Raw genomic sequence first — 20,400 nt, forward strand, 5'->3', positions numbered from 1 at the left:
AGAGATCAAATAGCAAAACGATACGGTGTGATGAAGGCTAAGTTGGATGCATTGAGTTGGAGGAGAGATGACAGTAGGGCAACCATATGGCAGTTCTAGCACCATGCTAGAACACGTGACACTAGAATTTGGGAGGTGGTGGTAATAACATGGGTAAAAAGTGCTCTGAATGTGTTATACGGAAGGTGGCTCCATCCATGGAGCTATTTTCTTGGGTTTCCTTTCTTCTGTTTGTTTCTTTTCTTTCTTTTTTTTTTTCTGAGATATGGTTTCTCTGTGTAGCCTTGGCTGTCCTGGACTTGCTTTATAGACCAGGCTGGCCTCAAATTCACAGAGATCCACCTGCCTCTATCTCCCCGAGTGCAGGATTACAGGTGTGCTCCATCACACCCAGCAAGTTTCCTATTCTCTGGGCTCTATTTGACTTCTATTGTAAACTTATTCTCTTCATAATTGGAATATATGGATTTTCTTTTGGAAAAACTCACCAGAAAAAAAAAATTATCAGAGTCAAACTAAGTAAATTTTATAGAAAGATTCCAACAATTTGTTTATGAGTTTAAATAAAGACCTCGACAAATTCGCAATGGTGAAGAGCTGCTTTGTAGGTTTCCAAAGAAAACTCTGAAAGCATAAGGTATGTAAGACATGCGGGGACACGGCTATGTTGTACCATCAAGAGTGATGTTGAACATTGTACTGAGAGTTCTAAGGCATAGAAAGAGTAAACCGATATGCCAAAAGAAAAAGAAAAGGCAAAGAATAACAAATTTCTAAATGTCAAGCTTTAGGGCTGGCAAGATGGCTGTTCTTCCCAAAGACCTGGGTTTAATTCCTAGAACCCACGTGTATAGTTTTTTTGTTTTGTTTTTGTTTTTTTTTTCCCCAAAACCATTTTATTGAGGCAACATTTACGTACCATGGCATTCAGTTATTCTAAGAACATACTTTTGTGGTTTGTTTGTTTGTTTTTTTTTTTAATCTTCTGAATGTAAGGTTGCTTTGTGTTTGTGTTTATGTCCAGTTATGTGATCCAGGTGGCCCTTAGACTCGGTATCTCCTTCTTACAGCTCCCACGTGTATATTTATAACCACGTGTTACTCTAGTTTCAGGGTATCTGACACCCTTTTCCTTCCTCCCTAGGCTCACTGTTTAGGATAGGCTGGCCAGGCAGTGAGCTTCCAGGATCTTTCTACTTGTGTCTGCCCTGCAAAACTCGGGTTACAGGCACATGTGACCATGCTCGAGTTTTATGTGGGTGCTGGGAATTGAACCTGGGTCCTGTAGAATGGCAAGCTCTCTTAACCATTGAGTCATTTCTCCAGCCTTGAGCATGTGTTATTTTCCTGAACAGAAATAAAATAAAATAAAGCTTTCTTTTTCTTTTAGAGGATCTGAACATTTTCTCCCAAACAAATAACTCAGCAGCTGTTGTAGCTTCTTCACGCAAAGGTGGTTGATCTCGTTCACTTCAGTGGAAAGAGGTGGCATACTAGACCAAAAGCTTGCATTAAAAATTAAGCAGAGTTAATAAAATTCAGTTTGTGAAGATGTGCATATTTTCTACATATTGAATGAGCACTAATCAATGGCTTAAAATCTCAGCAATCTCCTTAGTTTTCAGTGGTACGGTATGCATTTATAGATTATACAACACCATATATAGAGCACCATCAATAGTTAAAAGTTGAAGACCTGGGGAGATGGCTCAGTGCTTGCTGTGAAAGAGAGAGGACCTGAGTTCAAATCCTCTGAACCCACCTAAAAATTCAGCATGATTGCATGTGCCTATAAGCCCAGGGTTGGTGAGCAGTGGCAGGTAGGTCCCGGGAGCTTACTGACTAGTCAGCCTCGTCCAGACAATGAGTTTCAGATTCAGTGAAAGACCCTGTCTCAAGAAAAGAAAAGGATAAAGAGAAAAAGGTAAAGTGGAGGGATATAGAGGGTTAAAGACACCTCATCACCAAATAGTCTCCTCTGGCTTCTGTATACACATGCATGGGTACTTACATGCACATGTATGCATTCACCAGACACACACACACACACACACACACACACACACACACACACACACACACGCACAAAAAGTTAAAAACTGGAAGGATTGCTTCACTAGAAAGCTGAACTTGTAGAGGATTGGAAAGAAACACTGATCAGGGTGTGGAGCATAATAGCGAAATAACATGCTGCCCTCTTTTGGTAGCCATCAATTCACATTCATTGCCATCAAAAGTGTTCATCTCCTACTAACATGTGAACGAACCCAACTAATACTAACTCACCTTTTTTCATTGACAGAAAATGCTGACAACTCCAGTTTGTTATCACCATCCGGTAAGAACTATTTCATGACTTTGGGGAATCGCACGAAAACATTACTCTGAAAGTTCTCTGTGCAGCAAGACATGGTAGGATATAAGGAAACTGTCTTCCTCTAAGAAGCTTGGTTAAATTAATTGCCATTAAACATATACCTTCAAGACCAACAGCAGACAGGCATGTTGATCCTTCCGTATTGCCTGGCAGAGCTGGGGAATAACTCTCTAGGAACTAGAATGTGGGTATCATTGGGTAGCTGCTTAAGTGCTTCAGCTATGTTTGGTATTCTAGCTCACAAGTCTAAACAGCACCAAGAACTTAAATGTGCCAAGATTTATTGTATTTACAAAGTGAGCTCTTCTCTTCAATACACTCCTTCAGTATCTTGGCTTCATGAATATCTTCCCAGAGGCTTCTAAGAGCTTTGCACACATAACAATGGGAAGGCAAGTAAACTGAAGAGAAATTTAGAACAAGAACCTACAGAAAGTAATAACAGTACCCTGACATGAGACTGATGACTAACCGGAAACCAGCATCGTCATATCCTATGATGAGAGAACAAAGCCTAGGGCTGCTGAATAACTTGTCTAAGATCTCGCAGCTCCTTGACCGACATCACACAAAGGCAGTACGTGGCTTCTTTGAGTCCTACCTGTTTTCTTTTTGGTATACCACATATCCTAGAAGGGTTGTGAGTCAGTTGGTACTCCATCTTTAAACTTGTGAAAATGAACTTCTGTTGTTATCCGTTCAATTATTTCAATCAAACAAATAAAAACAGTAGCCATCCCTTACACGTGTACTATTATGCATGAACAATTGTGCCCGGAAGTCTTCAGTCCTGCATCATGGCAATAATTATGTTCATGCAATAGATGTGGAAACAGGCTCAGTGGGGAAAACTGACCATGTTAACACAGTCTCTGGAACCAATCTGCCTCTTGGGGTTTGAATTAAGCCACCACCCTCCAACCTTCACCACTGGCTCAGGTCTGGGACAAGTTCCTTCACCTCTCTGTGCCTTGGTTTCTTCCTCTGTAAACTGAGGAAAACAATAGCATCTACTTCACAGGATGTTTAAAGATGAAATAAGAGACAACATGTACCTGCTTTAGGGTAAATAAGGAGTGTCGTTGGCATGAGATATATAGGCCGAAGATTCAAACCCTGAACCTCAAGCCACCAAAGCCCAACCTCTTTGTCCATGTCACTTTGTCCCTTAGTTATTGAGCTTCTAGGATCCAGCATGCTAGTGTAGTTTTTGTCTAATACAGTGGTTCTCAACCTGTGGGTTGCGACCTTTGGTTGGGGTCAAATGATCCTTTCACAGGGGTTGCCTAAGACCATCAGAAAACACAGATATTTACATCATGATCCATAACAGTAGCAAAATTACAGTTATGACATAGTAAAGAAAATAATCTTATGGTTGTGGGGGAGGTCATTGCAACATGAGGAACTGTATTAGAGGGTCACAGCATTAGGAAGGTTTAGACACACTGTTTTAGTAAAATAGCTTTTGGCAAACTTAATCATAGCAAAGTCCACAAAACCCTGTTTGGGGGTTTTTTTGGTTTGTTTGTTTGTTTGTTTTGTTTTGTTTTTGTTTTCTAGAATGGAGTGAAGTGTTTTTGGAGTTCTAGTCATAACCTGGGTTCTGGGTGCTCTGAGGATACAGCTGTATAAACTATATGGCAGGACCCAGTGGAGTGTCAAGGGAAAAAGGCATCTCTGCCCACAGACTTTGAACTTGGTCACCATTCATTCACATCCAAAACAATTAATAATCATCCATTTAAAACCGACTGTGACCAGTTTGCTCTGCCCCAGAAGCATACTTTGACTTGAACTGCTTAGGACCAGTCTTACTCTTCAAGAATGATCCTGGCAATTACTTAAAAGAATAAATATAGTAAATGAGAAAATATGAAAGCAATAATATGGGACAGACAGGGTGTGTGTGTTTTTAGCCAACCCATGTCCAGTCTGAAAAAGGCCAGCCAAGTCCTTTGACACACCCAGATTTTGTCCATACCAGCTGAAAATCAAGCTCTCTACTATAAGACTAGAAGATTTTCGTTGTGAAGTGCTACAGAGTCCTTATGTGTTTAGGTAGAGATCAAACCACTGAATCTCTTAAATATTTAAATTAAACATGTGAAATATACATAGTAGATTGACTTTCTCGCATAAGTGGAGTCATTCCACAAAAAAAATTTATGGCTTGATTGATTGCCTTAGAAGCAGCCATATTTTAAAATGACTTAACAAGAAATAGGTTAATTACTGTAATAGTGAATGATATATAATATTAAATGCTATAAATTACTTACTATATATTATCTACTCTAAATTTACCTATGTTATATATCATATGAATATTATATGAAGACTATATATGTATATATTCTAAATTTACCATGGGAAGAGTTGGTAGCTGGCAGCCATCATTATAATAGAATGGAGTCAATGTGCCAATATATCCATGACTACAAGTCAATGAATTATTTTAAATGTTTTTATAGAACACTCTTGGCTGGAAAAAAATAATGAAACTAGCTTTTATTTTATTTCATGTGGTTCCTAACTTATTGTCACAGAACTATAATGATGCAATAGACTCCATGATTGTGAGTCTCATAGCATTTTTTCTACTTTTTATAATTGTATCTCAAGAGTTCTGACTTTTTAAAAATTCATAAATAGGAGTGGCATAGGAGAAGAAGAGGGAGGGAGGGTAGGATTGGGATGGGGTGGGGGAGGGGGCTACAGCTGGGATACAAACTGAATAAACTGTAACTAATAAAAATTTTAAAAAAAATAAGAAAAATAATTCATAAATAACTGTTTCAAGCCGGGGCTATACACTGAGATCTTGGCTCAAAAGAAATACAATTGTTTCAAAATATTCACTTGCTTTTTTCTCTCTGCAGCTGAATCATCTCTTATCAGTCTTGTCCCCTACTCCAATGGTACACCAGGCAAGATTTTGAAAATCTTTAAGCCTAGATGTAGTCCTATTTGTTAAGTTTTTTTGTTTTAATTATACCTTTGTCTTCTTCTCCTTGGGAAAAAAAGAGGTAAAAACTACAAGTCTTAATGGTAAGAATGTTTCTGAAGCAAGTGAAAATTGATAGCCCTTCATATGAATAGAAGTATGATGAGTGAAGATTTCTATCTCTAAATTATATTTGGAGACACTGCATAATTCCATATAATCCAACACTCCAAAACTTAAAACCTGCCAACATGTAAGAGTAGCCATTCTGGTTAAATGTTAAATTTCTGTGATCCTAGAAGAAGAAGAAAAAAAAAACCCCTCTACCACTGTAACTATTCTAGAAAGTATTAGAAACATTGACCATCCTTTAAGTACTCCATTTTACTGCTCTCTAACACAAATGCCAGCAAACTTGATACAACAGATTATTTAACTGTGGGAAGCACAGCCAGTGACTTCAATGGGATTTAGTGTGAATTTGGAGGTATGGGGTATCCAAAAACAGTCTTGATATGGGTGTTTTTTAATCAGTTTTTAGATAGCATGAAATGGGGGGAAAACTGGGTCCTCGTCATGTTAGAGAAAAGGACAAAGAACTTCATGATGCCCCAGGGAGGTAGGTGGGGCAGCACATTCTGTTCTCTCCACTCCGAGGAGAAACAGTTTCTATCTTATTTCCGTCAAACCCCAACACTTCTCAGAATCTCTTGGCTAAAATCAAATTCCACCATGTGGTGGGTGGTTAAGAAGCTAAATAATCATAGATGTATCTGTATGATGATTGAAACTGATTAAATACATAATTGGCCCAACAGGAAGAAGCAACGGTTGTCATTTTGTGTGCAATTGCTTCGAACAGTGAAAAAGATTATCTTCAGTTTAGCTTTGGGAGCAGTGATTTTTTTTTGTATTCTTTTGTGTATTGTGTGGGATATATTTTTATATGTGGGTGCATTTTAAGCATGACAATGCATTGTGTTCTTTTAGTTGTTTGGGTTTTTTTGAGATAGGGCTGGCCTCAAACTCACCATCATTTGGCTTTGGCCTCTCAATTTGTTACGACTACAGGCCTATGCTACGCTGCCTGCATCATAATTTTTTTCCTAAAATTTCATCTGTAATAACAAATTATAGAATTCCTTTCATTTAAAGAAATACCAAAAGGATCCATTTTAATTGGATTTTTAAATCAAATAGGTTCAAAATTAAAAATGCTTGAAAGTTGATAATGCTTAAGAACTCTAAAATGAAACTAGTGTTTGACTTAGAATGTGTCACTGCTGAAAACTACTAAAGCATCCCCAGGGCTATTAAAGTTGTTATTTATGCTGTAAATTTCAAACCATGAAGAATTTCTCATTAACATAGAGCAGAAAGGACAGCTTTTATTTTTAAAATGTTTTTATTAAACTTTTTTTTGGCGGGGAGAGGATTCTAGACAGGGTTTCTCTGTGTAACCTCCCTGGCTGTCCTGGACTTCATTTTGTAGACCAGGCTGGCCTTGAACTCACAGAGATCCACCTGCCTCTACATCCTGAGTACTGGGATTAAAGGCCTGCACCACCACAGCCTGGTCATTTTTTTTTTATTATTATTAAATTGGGGGGGGTCATACAATGTATTTTTCTCAGAATCATCCTTCACTCTTCTCACTAATTCCTTCTAGGTCCACCCTCACCTCCCTACCCACCCTGAACTTCGTGTCCTCTTAAAAAAAAAACAAAACTCCAATTTGTGCTGCCTATATACTGTTGGGGGTGGAGCTATCTGCTGAAGTGTGGTTAAACCTTAAAAATCACTGGCACTTCTCCCCCAGAAGCATCAACTGTCCATAGCTCCTCGGTTAGGGGTAGGAGGAGTTCATGAACCCTTCCTCACTTCATGCTAGAATGTTGACTGGGCTGATCCTGTGTAGGTAGCCACAGCTGTTGTGAGGTCGTGAGTGTAGGTGTCCTGTCATGTCCGAAAGACACTGTTTCATTCCTGTCCTCCTCAACCCCTGTCTCTTGCAATCTTTCCATCCCCCTTTCTGCAATGGAACAAAATAAATAACATAATTGTTAAGTCTAATAAATATTGGAGTGTTACACTCATAACAGGCATTCAGGAAACGAATTCTGAAGGAATGAATTCAAATTCATCTCTGGGCTGAATAGCAGAGAATGGGACTGGTGCATTGGCTAGTACCAGTCCTCTGCTCAGATGTATCCTCTGGTAGCTCAGTAACCAATTGGTTTCCCATAGTGAGGAGAACAAGGACTGTTTCTAACAGGAACTCAATGACTGGCTCTTTGGCCTCCCCACCCCCCAAGGGAGGAGCAGTCCTGTTAGGCCACAGAGGAGAGCTTTGCAGCCAGTCCTGAAGATACCTGATAAAACAGGATCAGATGAATGGGGAGGAGGTCCCCCCTATCAGTGGACTTGGCATGGGGCACGGTGGAGATGAGGGAGGGAGGGACTGGGAGGGAATGAGGGATCGGGACACGGCTGGGATACAGAGTTAATAAAATGTAACTGATAAGAAAAAAATAAAATTAAAAAAAAAAAAGAAATCTGGGAAGAGTCACATTTGTTAACCATACCAGTAATTACACTGTTTGTTATTTCTTTGGATGCTGCTTCAGAAGTATTGTCGACTTTAAACAAAACAGGTAATTTCAAATTATTTCCAAACGTCATGGCTTTTCTGTAGCTTCTTGAGTTTTTCATGCGTCAGGTCTAAAGAATTAGTAAGGAACAAGCTTCTGTGGTTCCTTTGCTTATTTCCCTAAGTGTTAAACCTTTGTGCTCTTTGACCTCTGTCATTGAGTTCTCATTCTGTTGTCACCACACTCCTAAACTTCCTGTTATAACCATAGCACTCTACCTAAAAATAACATCTGTTGTTTTTCTGATATTAAAGCAATACGCGTTAGCTCATAAAATGGAGAATAAAGAAGAAAATAGAAAACTATTGTTGTTAGTAATTCGGTACACTTTCATGTGTGATCATATGTATTTATATGTATATACATATATACACACATACATACATACACTTATACTATGTATATTGCTTTTCGAAATCATAATTGACATAGATTTTAGGTTTCTCTCTTAACTTAATATTAAATTGTAAGCATTCTCCATTGTCTCTTGCTATTAATGGTGATTCTCTGTTGTGTGCCATATGTTAAACATTAAAGGTTTTTGTAGTTTTTAATAGACGTTGTTGCAATGAACATCCTGATGCCATCATTTTTGCACTCATCCCTGATTTCTATAGAATACACTTCAAAGATTGGTCATAATGGGTCAGCAGCATGGATATTTTAAGGCCATTAAGAACTACAAAACAAATAACCTGTGATTAATATAAAAAAATAATTAATTGATTTTAAAAAAAGAACTTCTGCTTAATTACCTTCTAGAAAAATTGTACCCTGCAACATTTTGGCAGGAGTGGATGAAAATGATCTTGTCACTTGCTGTGCCTTTGCTGAGAAACATGATACATTATTAAATCTTGTTCTCGATTCTTTAGGGTTTTTTTTTTCATTTTAATCATTAGTAAAATTGAATCTTTTCGTGGGTTTGGCAACAAAAATACAAATTAATTTCACAGTTGTGCTTCACTTGCTATGGAGAGACAAATACTGAGACAAACAAAATCATGCATAAAGGATTAGTAATGACAGCATAAAATGGTACCCACCTCTGTATTTACCACCAGCCTTTGAGCATGAATCACAACCACATTGAGGTGAGCTCATCAGTAACACTCATACAAAAGTTTCTGAAATTGTATAATATCGTTATTTTCAGTATGTCTCCAAGCTCTAAGTTTAGTCTTTCCTTCAAAGCTTAGTCCTTTGCCTATCTGCTCTAGGAGACAGAATTTCTCTGCAAATTTGTGCCCTGAGTGCAGACTCTCGTAGTTGGCAATCCTCCTTACACAAGCTTTTCAGAACCTGATGCTCCATCACCTGGGGGATGGAGCATGGACTTTGTCTCCAGAGCACATTACTATTTGCCTGTGGATCTCTAACAGTTGTATACAACAGTTATATATAACTGAGAACAGTTTCATCTGCCGGTACAATGAGGATAGTATTGTAGTAACCTGAAAGAAGAAAGTGGGATTCTTGATTGTAAACCGTAGTGGCAATATTTTTTATTCACTCTGCACTGATTCACATTGACTTTCATTCTACAGCATCTGTTCCTTACAACCGGTCACTCATAACCTAGCTCTACCCACCTGCACTGTAAAGTCACATTGGTGAGTCTAGCAGTAGTGCCTGAAAATGCAAGTAGAATGACACAAGATGTGTAATGGGTGTGATCTAAGTGCGTAAACATGTGGCTCCAACTCTCAGACCCACCCTAGGCCAATGCTGGACATCCTGTAACTGAGAGTCCCATTCATTCTACCGCTGAGGTGACCAATGGTATCTTCAAGATGTCAACAGTGTGCTTTTTCTTAGCGCTTCACTAAAAAAAAAAAAAAAAATGATACTCGTGGCAAATTGTTTTTGTTTTAAAAAGCAACAATTCTGCTCTAATATTGAAATTGCTTCTTTGCAGAAAAAACTAAAATCACTATAGTAAAAACCTTCAATGCATCAGGTATGGCTTATTATCAATATCAAGACTTTCTTTTTATAACTAAAGTAAAACTACAGAAATGGCTGGTATTTATGATTTCTTTGACCTTTTTCCTACTTAAAAAAAAAACCCTGTTCTTAATGAACAGATGTATATTCACTGGCTATCTGAAATTGTACTAGGTGTTCTGGTCTGTGTCATAGTCATCAGCCAGTGCCTACCCTCAAGAAGGCTGGAAGTAATGAGTAAGTATGTAATTAACAAAAGAACTAAAAAAAAATGAAATGAAGAGATGATGGCCAGTCATGGTCACACAAGCTTTAATCCAGCACTCCTGGAGGCAGAGGCAGGTGGACCTCTGTGAGTTTGAGGCCAGCCTGGTCTACAAATACAGTTCCAGGACTGCCAGGGCAGTTACACAGAGAAACCCTGTCTCAAAAGATAAATAAATAGAAGGATAATGTACTTTTAAGTGCTCAGTGTAACCCCAGGAACACAAGACATGTCTAACAAAGGCTTTTCATTGATATCAATAGGAAAATCTGGTTTAATGCATGTTTCTGCAAATAGAATTTATTGGAACACGTCCTGCCTATTTGTTTAAATTATTTTATGTTGCTACTTTTCTGTCACATAAAATTGAGTTGTTGCAGCAGAAACCAGCTAACTCACAAAACTAAAATATTTATTATCTGACCACTCTCAGGTAAAGGTGTCCTTAGTCAGGATTTGAAGAATTATCTGTGGTCATGTACTGGGAAAGATAACAGTCCTAGAAATGGAAAAGAAAATTCTCATTGTGGAAGAGAGACAAAAGATACACTTCCCTGGAAGTGGAGGTGCAAGTAAAATTTGGAGGAGAACGGCAAGCTTACCAGGCAAGGGAGCAGTGGTTTAAAGGCTACTGAAAGCATTACTACCGACCATCTGTACATTTTATAGTATTTTGCATAGTGTGAAATTCATTTTGTTCACAGAATCTAAATTTAGCTGAAGTGTGACACTCATAAACCAATAACTCATTCCGACAAAAAAGAGATTATGTGTGCCAAGTCGAATTATAATTTTCTTTTGCATCCAAACTGATTTCGCACAAGAACAAGTCCTAAGGTCCAATCGAAGTAAGCTTGCATTTTGACATTGCGTATGTAATTCTGACCAAAGAAGACACAATAAGGAGACTAAATATTGCTTAATACAATAATCTTTTTTAAAGATTTATTTATTATTATACAGTGTTCTACCTCTATGCCAGGAGAGGGCACAAGATCTCACTATAGATGGTTATGACCCACCATGTGGTTGCTGGGAAGTGAACTCAGGGCCTTTGGAAGAACAGCCAGTGCTCTTAACCTCTGAGCCATTTCTCCATCCCCCACAATAATGTTTTGAATTATCTTTTTTCTTCACTAATTTACTTAGTATCTCATCAACATCTGCCTTTCCCACACTCCCATATTCTATGGCTTTCTCACATGTCAACAAAAAGATACAATTATTGAATGGAACTTTGAGCTTTTTTCAAACAAACAAACAAAGATGCACTTCCTTCACAAAAAAGAAAGTGTTTCTTAGGTTGATCTACATAAAACTAGTTTTGTTTTGTTTGACAGGGCTCTCTTAATCTCCCATTCATCTCTTCCTTCTTCGTGTGTCTTTATGGCCTGATGTCCTGCCCATAACTCAACCTTTTTATTTCCTGCTAGCATCATCTGCTAGATTGTAAGTGCCATCACACAACCCTGTTCTTTCCTGACTGGTACCACCCACAAGAATGTAAGCTCCTTGAGGGCAGGATCTGTATGTGTGACCTCTCATGACCCAGAACATACAGTGAGTACTCAACAAATATGCTTGAATTTTGTAACTCTTTGTTCATGGAGTGAAAATTGTGACATTACTGTTATTTCAGATGTGCATTTGTTGGGTACTCTCTATGAGCTAAGACCAACATTAGAGTCTTCTAGGATTTTTCTACTTTGGAAGAAAAGGTGGGTATATCATTCAGGGCTAGCCCACTTAAAGTGTCCATACATGACTTGTTTACAGGGTTCACTATTTATATCGGACAGGAGAAGGATTCATTAGGAAAGGGGACAAAGACATTTCGGAGAAGGAGTAAAGGTCAAACATTGGTATGACCAAGAATAGTAGTGTCATATCCCCTAGCTTTTCATCTAAGTAAAAATATATTCTTTATCCTTTGTGTAATTTATCCAGCCAGTTCTGTTCAGCTTTTTAATATTGTTGGTCTACATTTGATGTCTTCATTGGAAACATCTCTTGACAGTGCAGTCAAGAAAATTTGTAATATATATATTACATATATATGATAACCATATATATCATATCCATATATATGATAAGCACCATTGTTATCATGCTTAACCAGCTGGGTTTCTTTTCTTCAGGAGTCAAATCCCAGAGAAATATCTGCAATTTGTCATCTATTTGCAATGACTCAGGTTAGTTCTAGTGAGCATTACACATTACCAGATAAGTTTGCTCCAAAGAGAAACAGTTTGTTTTTCTCTTGTTTGTCTGTATGTGCCTTTATGATCTGTCCCTTTTTCACACAACAGGCTACTACAAAAGCAACTTTTAGACTTGTCTGAAACTGTCTTTTCATTTTCTAGCCAGAGAAAATAGATAAACTTCCTTAATGTGAAGCTTAGAATATTCCAACAAGCATTTTCACTCTTGCTGTAGATCCAAACAATTTCTAGTAACCTTAGAATTAATGCATGAATGAGGTAATAATAGAATTATTAGTGGTGGTTGAAAGTTACTTCTTACTTCAAGCTTTTTCATGGGACCTTAAGTATTATGACTCAAAAACAAGGTGCTCTCCTTTGCTAAGAGTAAAACAAACCAGACTTTTAGAATGTTGAGCTCTCATATGCACATACTTTTTTAATTAAATGCTGATTCCAGTAGTGTTTGTAATTTTTTACCATCTCTAAGACTGTCCACTGTGTTTTTAAAAATGAGATGGAAATCTCTTGAAAACATGCTATTTTGAAATAGGGATAGTTTTTCAACCTGCCCTGGGCCAGAGGCATGAAACAACTTCTTTTCTTACATTAATGTGGTTCTCCGGGCTTTCTCCTTTATTAAAACCAATGAAAGCAAATGTGAAAAACAGAAAAATCAGTCAGAACTGGAGTAGAGATGGTGGGTAGAGAGAAGAGGAAAGTAACAATTTATTTTATGATTTGAAGTCTGGCTATCAATTCCAGTAATAATCATAGAGGAATTTTTTTTTTACTTTAGTAAATATATTTTACTCTTTAAAAATCATTAGAGGAATTTTTACTTCTCATGTTTTGTTCCTATTTATAGTGTTATATTTCTTCTGAAAAGTATAGGTAACATTTCCAGTAAAAATACAATTGAATAGATTAGAAAACAAGAAAATGTCTTATTTAAATACTTCAGGGATGGAGAGATGTCTCAGAGGTTAAGAGAACATATTGCTCTTGCAGGGGACTGAAGTTTGATTCCTAGCACCTATGGGGCAACTCACAACCAGTTGTAACTCCAGTTCCAGGGGAACCCTACATACTCTTCTGGTCTCCATAGGTACTATATTCACATGCACAAATCCACATGCATATATACACGATTTAAAATAAAAATCTAAAAACAATAATAATATTTTACAAATACTTCCTACTGGGTGAGTATGAGATTTGCTAATGCTCATGAGCTTTCTGCTCATATGTTCCAGGGACTGTACGAGGGAACTGCTAACTTGTTTATATATTTAATGGGCTAAGGATGTAGCTCAGTGGTAGTGCGTTTGCCTATTCTATACATGGCTCTGGGCTCAATCCCTACCACCACACACACACAAAAAATATTGGATGCATTTTATTTTCACATATTTGTACAACTTTCTCTTATTTTTTTTTCTTCCTTTTTCCTTCTACCCTCTCTTACCCTTCTCTTGACTATATCCCTATAATGTCATTATTTGGTGGCATTACCTATGTTTTGGTATGGGACTAATGTTTAGTTCTGTTTTATGTATTTGTTTTATGTACTTATGCATTGAATTATTGTAATTTGATAACTGAAAATCAAAAATGTAGTTTAAAAATTTGGTCCTCTTGAGTAACAGATGCCAGAAAGCTGGTTGGAGTAATGTTTTCCCCAATTAAGTGACTGAATTGACCATTTGTCGTAGTGACTGGAGAAAACAACCTCATCAGGGAACCAACTCTTCTGGCACCAGAAACCCCACAGTATCCTGCCAAAATCTAGAAACCACTGCTTCTTGCAGGTTTCCAGTCTGGGTCTATTAAAGACCTATGAATAAGCTGGGAACTTTCTGGCCAGGAAGAATTAGGCTGAGGGTCAAAAGGTAGTAGCTTTCTCTTCGTTCCATACAACCAAAACTACTGTGTTCCTTGCACACTTATGAAATTCATAACACCCTCAATAAGAGTGTAAAGGAGACAAATTGACACACACGCACACAGGAACATACACACATAAACAGAGAGAGAGAAGGAAAGAGAAAAAGGGAGGGAGCAGGGGACAAGGAGGAAGAGGAGGAGGAAGCAAGAACCTAAGCAAGTTTTCAAAGGTTCTATTCTTAAAAGTGCATAATTTTATCAGATATAAAGTGCCTTTCTTTTTAGTAATTATGGGCTATATTATTTGAAATTTCTGTATAAATATGAACTTTCATTAAATGAACTCAGCAGACTATAATTCTAAATTCATGTGTGTGTGTGCACATGTATGTAAGAATAATAACTGGCCATGAATTTAAGACCAGGTGAACATTTGGGAGGAGTTAGAAGGAGGAGAGAGGGAGAGGAAATGATGTATATGAAATACTGTTATATAAAATTCTCAAAAAAAAAAAAAACACCAAATTTTAAAACTGGTGAAAAACCAGCTTCTATAGGTTGCTTAGCTGCTAAGGAACACGTTTTTTCTCTCACTCATCTATGTCACTATAACTCCAATTCTTAAAGATGTTCTTTGAAAGGTCACATTGGAACCATGCCCCCCCCCCAATGATCCTAAAGTGAAAAATATTCAGCAGGTAGAAATGAGAACATTTTGGGCAACAGGTGGCATGCTCTCTTCCTGACTTCCTACATCAAATTTGTAGCTCCTATCTTCTGAAAATGCAATTGACAAGCCATGAATAGCCATCTAGAGGAGTAGAACTCAAAACAAAGAACATGATTAAACTATTTATAAAATAATTTGATAACTTTAAAATGTGTTGTATTAATCCTCAAGCTGTAAGGACACACGTCTCAATTTTTTCTGAAAATTTATTTTTAGTGTTTTTTAGAGGTGAGATAGTCTTTCAATATGATGACGACCACAATGTTACCCAGGTAGGCTTTTAAGATTTTCTTTCACTGCAATCTTCCGAAGTACATTTTCATGTATCTAAAGATTTACCAAAGATTCAGGTTGTTTGGGATACTTGGCATATTTGATTTAGGAGCAAATTGAAGTGAATTATGTCTCCTTGATTTTCTAGCTTTTTACTATGGTCCTGAATCATAATCATGTTCTTTTTCTAATACTTAACTTTTAGTTTTTACTGGGTTTGTTGCTGAATAAGAATGGTAATATTGTGCAGTCCTGATACCAATTAAAAGTATCAAATTACTTTAGAAATTTCTAGCAACAACAACAACAAAAATATGTGTATTGAATTTAATAAGAATCTTCCAGATGTGGTTGTATTTTGCAGTTGGGGGATTCAAATACAGTGGTATACGCCTTCTAGGAGCCTAGAGGAGCTAGACCAAATGTGCTTTGACTATTCCCTAAATGCCTACTACATGCCCAGGCATGATCTGAGTGCTAGGCGTACAGCAATGGTAGTGTCAAATTTCCCTTTTTACATTGATGGACCTTAACTGCGAAACCTGTCATGGGGAGAACTTTAATAACACTATTTTGGGGGACCCCTTGAATGGAAGAAAGACAGAACTTACTGACTTGGGCGCTTAAAAAATAAATAAAGCCAAACTGGCTCGTCTTATAGCGATTCATTCTTGGGTACCTCCATTATCTATGTATCCACATCAGTTGTTTATGGAGTTAGGATTCACTCATTAGGGCAGAATTCTTTGTGTGGCTAAAAATGAAACTTGTCAGAGAATGTGCTTAAAGATGACTTTTGTTGTTTTCTTAATGGGTTCTGACTTCCAACAGAATCAAGATACAGCTAATGGCACCTTTACTGGAGTCCTGTCTCTAAGCGAACTGAAGTGAGTAATCTGATGTTTGCTTCATATGCACCATGTGGAAAGACACATGCTGGGCTCTTTTTGCTTTTAAAGACCAAGAATAGGACACAGAGATCCAAAGGACACAGAGCAAATTGGTTCTTTCCTACTTTACAAATGAACCATAGTAATCTGTCATCAACTAATAGTCCCCTAAGGTTGGTCCCTCTGGTGCTCTGAAATTAGACAACAGCTTCATCTGAATTGGTATTTGAATCTTAACCCAATTCATTATTCAGCATTATCATTAGACAAGTTCAAGCCCAGACTTCTTGCAAGAGTGTTCAACTTATGGCTGGCAAGCCCCATATTGCCGAGGAGGGATATGAAAGGGGACAACCCAAAATTAGATGTTTTGGAGGAGAATATCTTAGTTACATGGTTTTTTGAAGGTGAAGTTTGCAGATGAAAACATTGTGTCTCCATGTCAAAAATGGGACACACCGTACTATATACCATTTGTTCATACTGCCATGAAACATCTGTGATTTAAAAGTCAGACAGGGGGCTCTAGGCATTGGATCTCATGCCTTCAATCCCAGCACTTGGGAGGCAGGGTCAGGTGAATCGCTGTGATTTCAAGGCCAGCCTGGTCTGTGGAGCAAGTTCCAGAACAGCTAGCACTGCATGGATAGACCCTGTCAAAAACAACAAAAGTCAGAAATGGAAAAGGTTTTTTTTTTTTTTTTTGGTACACCTCAGCTTGCAAGAACTTCCGGGGACAATGAGATGCATTAACAATATCCCCAGGTACACCATAGGTTTTCCACTGTGGCTGAGAGGAACAGCTTCATGAATGCGGCATGGATCAGGGACCAAACGACAGTGCAAGGATGTAAACATAGAGCACAAGGAGTGACTAGGACCACAGAAACCCACAGAAAGAAGGTGGCCTACGAGCACAATTTTGGCAAATGCCAGCTTGGGGAGCTGGTTGACTACTGTTATGTGCTTCTTTTCTAGATCTTACCAGTAGCCACCTAGAACTGTTGCCCATTCCTCAGAGGAGGGAATTCTCAACCTCAGCATTGTTGCCCACTTGGGCCCAATGTTTCTCTGCCATGGGGAGCTGTTCTATGCATTGTAAGATATTTATCAGCACTCCTAGCCTCACCCCACCAGATGCTGGCGGCAGCCTCCCCAGTGTAACAACCAGAAATGGTTCCAGACAGATGTCTCCTGCAGGGCAAAGTCACCTCTCTTTAAAAGGGTCACTTTTTTATTGTTGTTGTTGTTGTTGTTGTTTTGAGACATGGTTTCTCTGTGTTAACAGCCTTGACTGTTCTGGAACTTGCTCTGTAGACCAGTCTGGCCTTTGAACTCACAGAGATCTGCCTGCCTTTGCCTCCTGAGTGTTGGGATTAAAGGCGTGTCCAACCCCTGCCCAGCAAGAAGAATGTATTCTTTAGCTAAAATTCTTTTATCTTAATGTCAGTTAACATCTGCCAAATTAAAGAAATGAAAATATTGTAGAAGTAGGAATGGAGGCGAGGAATGAGAGAAATTCCCACAGGGATGCTGAAGGAGGGGAAGACAGGGCTGGAGTCCTAGAGAGAGAAGGCTGTGTCCATTGAAGGCAGATGAGAGATTAATCAGAGGCCCAGGATAAGTGGCTTACCCTTCTCAGAAATCTTTGCCCTGGGCCAGCTCCTTCTTTGGCTGTCGGCCAGAAGAAGCTGCCTTGGGGTTTGCAGCAGCTAGTAAATAACACGATTGCTCAACCAGAATTTATATCGTGCTCTTAGCTAGGACAGATCCATCTCCCATCTGGTTAGTGGTCTTCCTTGTCTTATAAACAATTGATTTTACCCACATAGCAATCTCTCATTATGCCCCATGTCTCTTCAGAGCTAACACTGTAAGCAGGACATACTGAATGCCTGATCTAACTGCTTAAAAAGCTGCCTTGTTTTGAATTTCACATCACTAATGATCTTCATGTTAATATCTCTTTTTTTTATTAACAGGAGATCAAAGCTCAACAAAACTCTACAGACCCTAAGTGAGGTAACCATAGTATGCCTTAAACCTTGCTTTATTGTTGTTATTGTTATTATTGTTGTTGTTGTTATCATTATTATTATTTAGGGGAAAGTGTATGGAATTCTGCATTCTTGGGAGATACACATTCAAGATTCTCCCAAATCTGTCATGCTGAAAGACTGAATGACTCCGTTACATTGTTCCAAAACTAAGAACTAGGAGCCATGGGTAGGCACTGTAAGGAGGTAGAATTGCTGTTGTGTAAGACCAAAAGTTTCTTCAAATAAAACCTCTGGGAGATTGAAGCACCTTGTGTACAAGCAAACTCTCTGACACTAGGGGCCTCCAAACAGAGCTTGAATGTGACACTAGGGGCCTCCAAACAGAGCTTGAATGACCTGAATGGCTTTTATGCTATGTTGAGAACTCAGTTTTAGTGTACAATATCTCTAAGTGTTCTTGTGGTTCTGAAATTCTGTGATTAACCCTGGATTATCTTTTCTGACATTTCTAACTGTTAAAGTAAAGTACATACTTTTCTTTATTTATTTCAGACTTATTTCATAGTGTGTGCTACAGCAGAGGCCCAAAAGTAAGTCAATTTTAATTTTTAAAAATTTTCTCCGTTTATGGAAATAAAGCATCAAGAAAGCTTAGTTAAATTGTCAAGTCAAAGGCTTTCTTTAACATAAATAAATATTGATGATATTTTATAGGTATACATTATATATATATATATATATATATATATATATATATATATATATATATATTCTTTTTTGAGACAGGGTTTCTCTGTGTAGCCTTGGCTGTCCTGGACTCACTTTGTAGACCAGGCTGGCCTCAAACTCACACAGATCCACCTGCCTCTGCTCCCCAAGTGCTGGGATTACAGGTGTGCTCCATTGCCCCTGGTGGTATTCATATGTTTTTATAAATACAAATCACGATGTTAACATCTTTTTTTTTTCTCATTTCTTTGAGCCATCGGTGTCCTTAACTCTGAAATGGTTCAAATTAGTCCAGGCAAGGTAAATGCTAAATAGAAAAGAAAACCTACAAAAAGGAGTTTGGGAAAGGAGATAAGTAGACAGAAACATAGAATGTTAAGAGACCAAAAATGTATATGCAGGAGTAAAAGCGATTACTGGAGGATGTACAGATAACTATTTTGAGCTGTGTCTTGTGGTGGCCCTGGCTGCTAAGTCGGTGGCTTGTAAAGTGGTAAACTCACTACAAGAACTTGACATTAAGTGTCATGTGAATGACAGAAATAATATGTGCTGCTTAGCTTTTGCCAACTCGATAAAAACTAGAGTCGCCTGGGAAGAGCATATCAGAAGATTCACCTCCAACATACTGGCCTGTGGGCATTTCTGTGTTAAATTTTCTGATAAATGATTGATATGGGAGGGCTCACCCCACTGTGGGCAGTGCCAGCTCTAAGCAGGTGGTTCTGCATAGTATAAGAAAGCAACTGAGAAGAACAGGGAACAAGCCAGAATTCCCCCATGGTCTCTTGGCTCTAGGTTCCCATCTTGAGTTTCTGCCTAGGCTCTCCTTGAAGATGGGCTGTATCCTGTTATACAAATAACCCCGTTCCTTCCCAAGTTCTCTTGGTCATTATATTATTACAGCAATAGAAACAAACAAACTAAAAAAGAACCTGACAATTTTCATTCATCAACTAGTCACTGATGCAAATCATGGCAAGTGTTTCATGAAACTGTACATTGGATCCCCACAGACTATGGATATCTACTTCATTCTCTCTCTCTCTCTGTCTCTGTCTCTGTCTCTGTCTGTCTGTCTGTCTGTCTGTCTCTCTCTCTCCAATACATGCAACATTAATTTTTTTTATATTACATCATTAGAAATAGGGAGAACAGATTAAAATGTTAGTCATCTGATACCTAGATTGAATTGCAGGGAGCTTTGGGATTTAAGAGACCTTGACATTTAGTTAGGCTGGTTTGTAGAAAGGTTTCTGTGTTGGAATTTGAAATGCCTATGGACACTAGGCAAATAGTCAGGGGTGTTTTGGAGGGGTTGTAAAAAAACATTAAGAATGTCAAGGTGCTAGTTTTTGCAGCCAAGTTGCACGTCTTCGAAACAAATCAGGAGTCAAGTGTGGATAAAGGGTCTCTGGTCTGAAGCACCTGTGAATGTGAACCTGACGTCTCTTAGTACAGACCATATGTATAGAGAAACAGTATATATATATATATATATAT

General features: G+C 38.1%; 1 protein-coding gene across 1 annotated transcript in view; it reads left to right on the forward strand.

Annotated features, from left to right (window-relative positions):
* The window catches only part of Adgrg2 (adhesion G protein-coupled receptor G2), a 72,233-nt gene that overhangs the window by 23,240 nt on the left and 28,593 nt on the right, over nt 1-20,400 (forward strand). The window contains 10 exon segments of the mRNA XM_055615724.1: nt 2,303-2,338; nt 5,260-5,298; nt 5,405-5,428; nt 7,952-7,978; nt 9,894-9,935; nt 12,326-12,379; nt 15,222-15,277; nt 16,110-16,165; nt 18,151-18,190; nt 18,721-18,758. Coding sequence (XP_055471699.1) covers nt 2,303-2,338; nt 5,260-5,298; nt 5,405-5,428; nt 7,952-7,978; nt 9,894-9,935; nt 12,326-12,379; nt 15,222-15,277; nt 16,110-16,165; nt 18,151-18,190; nt 18,721-18,758 — 412 coding nt within the window.

Source organism: Psammomys obesus, unplaced genomic scaffold (assembly GCF_907164565.1).
Source record: "Psammomys obesus unplaced genomic scaffold, mPsaObe1.curated_primary_1811, whole genome shotgun sequence".
NCBI classification, from domain to species: Eukaryota; Metazoa; Chordata; class Mammalia; order Rodentia; family Muridae; genus Psammomys; species Psammomys obesus.